The 9,012-nt window shown below is 43.9% G+C and overlaps 2 protein-coding genes across 2 annotated transcripts in view; one reads left to right on the top strand and one right to left on the bottom strand.

Moving 5' to 3' along the window:
- The first annotated feature begins 3,302 nt into the window (after positions 1 to 3,302).
- H257_14747 (hypothetical protein) lies at positions 3,303 to 4,415 on the top strand. The gene is made up of 2 exons (XM_009842633.1): positions 3,303 to 3,424; positions 3,490 to 4,415. The coding sequence occupies exons 1-2, from the start codon at positions 3,344 to 3,346 to the stop codon at positions 4,312 to 4,314; spliced, it is 906 nt and encodes a 301-aa protein (XP_009840935.1). The 5' UTR covers positions 3,303 to 3,343; the 3' UTR covers positions 4,315 to 4,415.
- A 1,225-nt stretch (positions 4,416 to 5,640) lies between these two features.
- The window catches only part of H257_14746 (hypothetical protein), a 6,793-nt gene continuing 3,421 nt past the window's right edge, over positions 5,641 to 9,012 (bottom strand). The window contains exons 6-14 of the mRNA XM_009842632.1: positions 8,642 to 8,778; positions 8,432 to 8,562; positions 8,266 to 8,344; positions 7,757 to 7,892; positions 7,625 to 7,687; positions 7,356 to 7,504; positions 6,858 to 7,083; positions 6,133 to 6,498; positions 5,641 to 5,811 (exon numbers count right to left, since the gene is read on the bottom strand). Of these exons, the coding sequence (XP_009840934.1) occupies positions 5,693 to 5,811; positions 6,133 to 6,498; positions 6,858 to 7,083; positions 7,356 to 7,504; positions 7,625 to 7,687; positions 7,757 to 7,892; positions 8,266 to 8,344; positions 8,432 to 8,562; positions 8,642 to 8,778 (1,406 nt within the window). The 3' untranslated portion in view covers positions 5,641 to 5,692. The remainder of the gene's footprint in view (positions 5,812 to 6,132; positions 6,499 to 6,857; positions 7,084 to 7,355; positions 7,505 to 7,624; positions 7,688 to 7,756; positions 7,893 to 8,265; positions 8,345 to 8,431; positions 8,563 to 8,641; positions 8,779 to 9,012) is intronic.

The following is a 9,012-nucleotide window of genomic DNA, read 5'->3' as shown; positions in this document are numbered from 1 at the left end:
CCTACAGTAACGTTATTAGAAGTAACTTCCAGTTACTCTTAGTACTTATATTAATAGTACAGAGCAAAGGTGTGCTGTAAGCTTACCGGTATTGTTCACAGTCAGTAACTTTGAGCCATCTTCCAGAGGAAACTATACTAACTACTAACTGTGCAAGTATCACAAACCTTCGGAAGCAGTGTTTGGCGATGATTTATGCCTTACTGTACCTACAGAGAGACCATGAATTTACAACAGCATTTCAAGCATCTACAATTATACTCCGGAGTAGAATCCAGAATCGACAACTTCAACTTATCCACATGTTGCATACATTTCCATGTACCTTACCATTTCCAGCTTCGTACGCATTTGCCCGTACCCTTGTACTAACCCCGAAACCCCTTGTGTTTACGTATTATGTGTTTTCGTGTAATGCCTGTTCCCGAGGTTATGTTGCATCGTCAGTGCTGGGCTAACCACTGTCCATGCGCATACTGTACGGTAACCCCTAAATACATAAGTGTGTGTAGCAGGTGTTGACATACCGATCAAACTGATCCTGATATTCAATGGCATACAAAGTTTAAGTATAGAACTTGTAATCATGGTTGCAGTTGTATGCTTGCTACCGGTAGAAGTTGTAGACTCTAAAAAGGGGCTTGTACCGGTATTTTCGATTTATCTCGTACCTACATACTTCGACGAAGTAGTTACTACGTAGTAGTTAATTGTCTTTACATACTTCGACGAAGTAGTGAGTTAATTGTCTGCCGGGACATATTTAGCTAGCAACAGGACATCGCATATCCGCTCCGCCGTGTGTACCGGTAGGCTCATCCAACACGTACGACGATGAAATGTCAAGCTCAAGTGGTAAATACCACCGAAAGCTCAAAAGCTCATTCAACACCATTCCCCCGATGCAGATCGAGATACGAGCATTATGATATAGGGATTGCCATGTAGTCATAGCGATGGATATAAGCGTTTAGCCATATCACGCGAGATACAACGCTCCCCCCCCCGACGCAACCCCCACCTGAAGTCATACACGGAGTCGATTTTTCCAAGTTGCCACGATGACATTTGACAGGTCTCTTGTGAGTTACTGTATCACGCCCGTTCGTGAGGGGCGGGGGGGGGTAAAATCCCCATCGTACAAGTCCAAACTCACACAAGACGTTGCCCCTATTGCGATTGATTCCCGAGCAACGACAGCAGAACACAGTATACGAGAGAGAGAGAGAGAGAGGCACTTTATTTTTCAACAGTGGTGAAATATATTCCAAACTGACTGCTATGAGGGGGGGATAACCAACAGTCCAAGCCCCAATCACACAGATACAATTAATTCTACAACCTTTCTAGACTAGACCAATACTAGCTAGTACTACCAACTGCTACTACAGAGAGATAATGTAATGAAACTGGAGTCCTCGGGAGAATCGAATGTGTTAGGAGAATCGATTAAAGAACCGCCAGAGCCAATCAAATCACGTCATGTCAAATTTCTGCCAATCCAAACGTTTGACCCCTCCGCATTGGGCAAAAAAACATATATATATATTAATCGTTGTATAGTATAGTGTGTACAAGATTAAATAGATTCGAATGCTGCTATTTGGTGAAATGACTCTGATTTCTAAATTTGGGTGAAATGCACAATATCGTCTGACAATAAAGAGGTGCGCTGCACATATCAGCCAGTCGCAAAAAAAGGCAGATGACGCGATGGAGAGTGCCCACGTCTCCGTATATGACTTGACCAAATATGACGTTGGTTGGAACGACGACACGTACTTGTGTAAACTAGCTCGCGACGCCCACCAGAGTTGTTTGGTCATGGTGGATTTCCGTCAGCACGAGGAAACCATGACTGCTTGCTACCGTGGCCACAATCATGTAGCCATGTCCGAGTAGAGAAAGCAGTTTACATGAAGGGTGTTCTTTGAAAGGAGGATGAACTACAATTTGATTTCGTTACAGCCACGAGATATCAATGCTGTCTGCACGGCCACAACTCCCCAAAGTAGCGAATGTCAAAAACACATATGTGTTGAGGGGGTCGTCTCGGACACAACCGCCATGTTGCCAAGGGGCAATTGATGTTGAATGGAATGACTTAACCAGTCGATTTTGGAGGCCATGGATACCAAAAGATGGGGGGTGACGAAGTGTTTGAGATTGAACGATATCCCAAACTCACCAGTGTATACAGTGACTCCCCCTCGCAACTAGCTCCACCCAGCACGACTAAGGTAACCCAGGTTATGACCAGGGCTGTCGCACTTTGGTGTCTGTGACGACATAGCTAAGCCACGCTCCTTCCGCGATCGACCGAGTTACCGTTGGTATGTTCAAGCGCAATGGGATATGAAAAAGGCGTTGCGAATTTATGACATACAACTTTCATTTGATTTCAAAGAACGGGCATATCGCTTCATCATTCTCGAATTCTAAATAAAGGTAGAGAATTCCCTGGTGAACAACCCATAATTAACAAGGGTGTGTGTCTGGTAACATTTCAAAATTAATATTGCATTTTCTCGGAAAATGGGATTAACCCAAAATGCCATTTTCAAATGGAGGTAAAAGGTCCATTTTGTAAGATGGCGTTTTGGACCTATTCAACGAGTAAATCCCACGTGGAATTATTGGATTTGGGGTAAAACTCTTCAAGCAAGACATGTTTCAATTTTGACCAGATTTGTTGAATTTGGGCCAGAATTATTGTAATATTATTACAGGTTACCATACGGGCCCCTATATTTTACGAACCAATCAATTTGGACGATTGCGTAACGTTGTTGCGTCAACACATCCGTTCTATCTATTCCATGATTATGTACTAGTAAGGCCCGCATAATTATCCCCTTCAAAGTCGCAAGTCCTACAACGTTACGCTTGGTAACGTTAGTGCTAACTTCTTTCAACGAACTACATCTCCTCTGAATTACAAGGAAGTTTCCATGGATCACTTGACGATCGGTAATCAATGTAAATATTAATAGTAATTTTGTTAGTAACTTACTCCGGAGTAGTAGTCGTATACTATTAATAGTATAAAGAAGCTATTAATAGTATAAAGAAACATGTTTCGAACGCGTTTGAAACCTCCACATGCGACAGGGCCTGCTGCATCAACAACACCCAAAACCGTTACATGACGCGTGGCGCGTCATCGGTTCATCTACGATGGGATTGGTGCAAAAGAAAGTCCATCCTGCCCTGTCATTGGTGGAAATGGACAGTTCAGGATGGGATACTTTTCCGGATAGGTTATCCGGAGGATCGCAACCAGCCTTTCGCAATGTTCTTCACTTTTGCATTTCCCCGCAGCACATCCCACACCAAAACCATCATGACGGTCCAACCTCAACTCGATACGCTCCAGACCTCCGTGGATGGCGGCATCCAGGAAACTCAGACGTACTTGGCTAATGTACGTTCGTCATGGACATGCTTGCTCTGTACATGAACCCATCACTCATTGGTGCACTCCTGTAGTTGCAAGCGCGCATCGCCGAGTACGACTCGCAGTACCAAGTGTCGGAAACCGCGTCGTCGTACTTGCAGACGGCGATCAACACGGCCAACTCTGCCGTCGAAGACTTGAAGAAATCCGCCTCGTCGCTCCGCTCGACGACGTTGTCGGCGGCGCACAAGCCCGTGGAGCTCGTCCAGCAAGCCCTCGCCCAAGTGTCGGCGTCGCTCGTGCTCATCAAGGACCACGCCGCCACCTATGACACCAAATTCCAACTCGCGGTACATGACGCCCGTGGCAACTTGGAAACGTTGACGTCGGTGACTCGTCAACGCACGACGGATGCGATCCAACAAGCATCGCAGCAAGCGACGACCGTGCAATCCAAGTTGGCGAGCACTGCCCAGGACGTGGGCACGTCGGCGATTGCGTACGCCGGCGGCGTCGTGCATAAGGTCGAAGCCATGGACCAGTACTATCACGTAAGCGAAAAGCTGCAAGATACGGTCGCGCTGGCGACCGAGAAGGCCAAGGAACTGGACGCAACCTACCAAGTGAGTCAGCGCGCGATCACCCTGGACACGCAAGTGACGGGCGGGTTTGCCGCGCGCACATTGACCAGTGCATCGGAACTGGTGCATTCCGGGCTCGAGTACATCACGGGCAGCTTGCAGTACGCCAAGGACGTGGCGACGTCCAGCAACTCGCAGCCGTTGACCACGTCCGTGCCGACGATTGAACCCCCCGTAGCGACGAGCGAAGATGATGATGTCGGACACGTGAAGAAGACCAAGACGGGCGCCGTGGAGGTGCACGAAGAGGTGGTTCAAGAAGCGACGACCCAGTAGGATGATGGAGAGGTTTGAATAGTTTTTGCCATCTTTTTAACAATCACACCATGTATATATGAACAACAACATGCACTCTCGTATGAATGTATGTAGTCTGCCCTTGCCCCTACGTATGCTGACTAACTTCACAGTCAGTAGTAGTACTGACTCCCCACTGTGTACTGTATATGCTGAGTACTTCGAAGTACTATTAGTACCTAACCACTACACATGTACATGCTGAGTGCTGAGAACTGGAGTACAGTACTCCGGAGTAGTAGCGAACTAACTGTAGTACTACTACGTACTTCGAAGTACTAGTACCTAACCACTACACATGTACATGCTGAGTGCTGAGAACTGGAGTAGTAGCTAACTAACTGTAGTACTACGTAGTACGAAGAACTACAGTACTGTAGTGTATCGGTAGCTTGCTGCAACTAAGTAATGACCCCCTTTAGAATATTTGAACTAACTAGTGACTTTCATACTAATTCACGGAAACTAAAGTAGTATGAACCTGGTGCGAGTGTCATAGTATGAACCTGGTGCGAGTGTCATAGTAAGTTACTAGTCATTACTTCGAAGTATTAACCAGGTCCACACTAATTTTGGGGTTTCGGGGACACTATGTACATGGTGGTATATGTATGAACCCAAGCAACATGCACTCGTCATTGATAGTCTGCAGACTTGGTTGCACGGCGAATCAACGTTTTGTCTAACTACAGTACTTGTAATGACTCCCCTCTTCGTAATACAGTACTAGTATGCTACTGTACTACTGTAGTACAGTATGCTGCAATTAACAACTAACGAAAGACTCCACACTTTGTACTAGTATGCTGAATGTTTGCTGCAACTAACTTATGACACCCCCTAGTATGTTTTAACTAACTCGTGACTCTCACACCAATACTGTTAACCAGGTCCACTTAGCATGCTGTACTACATTCCATTAACGTGTACAAAATTAGTGTGAAACGGAGGTGTTTTGAGTCACACTAATTGAAGTCGCACACTAATTTGACGTTGTTGATGGTCTCCTGCAATCTGATTGGCTAAATCCTTCTGCCGATTCTTGTGTCCATAATTTGGCTGTGACGATTCATTCTCTATGTGACTCCAGTTTCGCATAATTAACACACAAATATATCGAATTCACATGTCAAACCCGAAAACCCCGTAAGCTTAAAGTTCAAACCAATGAGTCGGGGTTTCGGGAGGAAACCTCTTTTCTATACCATTTCAAATTTGAAATCTTGCTTTCCACCAAATAATGGTCCAATACTACTACTATGAATAGTATTCCTCACTTTAAATATAGTTCCAACACAAATAGCGTTCGATGACGAGAAGGAGAGTTTTTTGGTGTCGCTATAAGTTACAGTTCATGCTAGTTGGTAGGATTTCCCCTGGAATACAACATGGCGCGCATGCGGGTTAGAATGGACGGTCCAGGATGCGCGGTCCGAAACGTCGTCGATTCGGTGGGCCTTGTCGGCGACGGGTTGGCTACTCCCACAAACAACCCCATCAATACACAAAACCAAAAATCCTCCCAAACTTTATATCCATCCCCACACATATTGGTATATACATTTATATATACATATATATATATACATATATATATAAATATATACATAAATAAACAAATATATATACATATATGTATGTATATATAGGCTACTCACACAATACAACCCCATCAATAAACAACACCTCCCAAACTTTATACCCATCCCCACACACATTGGTATATATTATATATATATGACCACATCAAGTATACCAGTTTTCCGGGTATATATATATGTCATCAAGTAAGTATACCAGTTTTCCGGGTATAACTCGGCCCTTGAAACAACACTGGCTTGGTATGGCGTTGGTCGATCGTAAACACCTTGTCCGGTGGAATAGCCAGCCCCAATTCCGAAGATGCAAATAGAACATCCACCCCGTTTTGATTGGTTCCCACCGGCCTCGATACGATCGCAGTGAAGTATTTGGCCCCCAACGGCGCCATCACTGCTTCCCCCACGGCAAACTTGGCCGAAGGTAATGTATGGGCGTTGGTATTGCAGTGAATGCGATGCAGGGTCATATCGCCGTGACAGAGGGTAAGGTCGGCGCTCGTCCCGCCTTCGTACCCACTTGTACTTTTCCAATTGCGCGTGAACCGTTTCTTTGGGCTTAGCACTAGCGATACCAATCACATATATATATATATATTGTATTTTTATGAACCAAACATGAGTACTACTATAAATGGTTTAATTGGATATATGGAATCGTTCATTTTCGATGGCGACTATATATATATGGTGTCGAATCCGTTCCAACATATAGACAGACTTCTACTCGAATGAATGGGGCAAATGTATTTTTGACAACCCAATCGCACGAATATAAAAGTTTAAATCATCCAAACAACAATATATCTCTTTAAAACTTGAATACCATCATATATTACAAGCAAGCTTAAAATCTGACACAAATCGAATATGACAATATATATATATGTATACATGTTCAATATATATCAAAGGTGTACGTACCGGTGGTGTCGTGGATGGGGGTGATGTACTCGTGCGGGACAGCGTCGTAAGTCTCGCCATAATCAAACACAACGCGGTAGCTGCCGCCCGGGCCCACGGCTTGGATTTGGCCAGTACAATACTTGGAAAACCGAGGGTTGTATGCTAATATATGGTCCAGTGGGGCAAACGTCGGCGGTTTCTTGATTTTTGGAAGTATGGCATGTTGGAGGTTTTGAAACGAAGCCTAAAGACATGGTTCATCATCATACTAGGACGGGAAACCTGTCGGGGATAATACTGTATATATTTTCAAATCGATTCGAAACAGCAGAATGTCTTATCGCCTACACCAATCAAATCCCGCTCTGTCGACTTTCTGCCAATCCAACGTCCTCGGCATCGGGCAAAACGGGTATAATAAATGTTGTATAGTTCTTATAAGATTAAATTTGATCAAATGGAAGGACTCCAAAGCCCAAATTTGGGAGATGTATATTATATATATTGCAATATCACCTGTTTGAGGATAACTCCGTCTGCAAACTGAATGTCGCACGATCCAGTGCTGTTGTGGACGTTACAGACGCGCCCTTTTTCGAGTAAATTGCTCATGGGGTGCTTGGCTTGAACCCAGTCGTCCATATTGAAGCCCTCTTCCGTCATTCCTGAAATACATGGATATAATATATTATATAAATACAAATCTAATATATCATATAAATACAAATCTATTCGTCAAAGTATGTTTGTTGACCGGAACAAGAGGAGTAAAACATGACACGTACCAAATGCTTCCTGGATATCCAACGACATCAAGAACGCCCCGGCCTCGCGACTGCTTGAATCGGCTACCAATGATATTAATATATTTGTCAAATGGGCATATATATGATAATATTTTCGGGGTTTTGGGGTACCTTTGCGAAGAAATACTGCGGGCACGGATGAATCGACTTCGCCGTTGTCGTATTCGACAAATACTGTCCGGTTCGAATTGAACCCAACGATATACCCGTGGTTGGACGCTCCAACTTCCAAGTCGTGGACAATGACCTACAAATAAATACACCGGAAATTAGTGTTTAAGTTAGCCTAAAAATTGAAACACGATCCTCCCATACATTCCATGTGCAAATAAATGTACGCACAAATGCAGGTATACATTGTTTGTTGTGTGTTTATTCGAAACTGGAGCGCCATAGAGAATGAATAATCGACACAACCAAATGAACCGAACACTCGGCAGACGAATTGAGCCAATCAGATTACAGGAAAAATCATCATCAACATCTAATTAGTGTGTTTCTTCATTAGTGTGATACCAATACCACAAGACCCGTTGTTACACACAAAATTCAGTACTACAACGAATCATCGATAGATTTGGCGAATCAGCACAAAATCCCATAGTTTAAACGGACAATACCCGTTCGTGGACACAAAACGTATGGCCTGCCACTTCAATCTCGACGTCGTTCGTGGCGGTGATCGTCGCGGCGTGCGGCCTAATTCCATCCAAAACGATGTCATAAGAAAACAAAACCCCGAAACCCCAGGACCCCGAAACTAATATCGTGGTTTTATCACAGTACCTGGGCACCGCGATCAAATGCTCGAGCGGGACGTTTGTGATGGCGTCGTGGAGGCCGTCGACTTTGACGTCAAATAACGTGGCACACCGACGTCGTCGGATTGTACACGGCACCAATTGATCGTGTACCCACTGCCACATAAAATATATTTTTTAAATATATATTATATATATATATTCAACGAATGGTGAGTAAATACAGTGCACGTACACTGAGGACTTTGGCACCAGGGTACACCAAGTCGTGGCACTTGGCGAGCTCGACAAACTGCTCCAACAGGTCCGTCGTCGGATTACACGGTTGACACTTCGCAGCGACCACATTTGCATGCATTTTTTGCTCCAAATCTACCCAAAACACATCAAAAAGAGCTGAAACCAACAACAAACTATCGACCGTGCACACAAATATACATGTTCACATCAATAAGTATATGTTCATACCAATATATATATATATATATAACTGTTCAAACCAATATACATATATATATGTTCACACCAATTTATATGTGTTCATATTAATATACTAGTATGTGCATTCACATTAATATATATGTGTACATCCCAATATATATATAT

Source organism: Aphanomyces astaci, assembly GCF_000520075.1.
Source record: "Aphanomyces astaci strain APO3 unplaced genomic scaffold supercont1.61, whole genome shotgun sequence".
NCBI classification, from domain to species: Eukaryota; Oomycota; class Saprolegniomycetes; order Saprolegniales; family Verrucalvaceae; genus Aphanomyces; species Aphanomyces astaci.
The sequence above is the reverse complement of the archived record's forward strand: the minus strand, read 5'-3'. Positions and strand labels throughout refer to the sequence as shown.

What these genes read in the sequence shown, in the direction of transcription:
- H257_14747 (XM_009842633.1), top strand. Translation starts at nt 3,344, where the DNA reads ATGACGGTCCAACCTCAACTCGATACGCTCCAGACCTCCGTGGATGGC. An exon ending in CTCAGACGTACTTGGCTAAT is followed by an intron (nt 3,425 to 3,489) that starts GTACGTTCGTCA and finishes GCACTCCTGTAG; the next exon opens with TTGCAAGCGCGCATCGCCGA.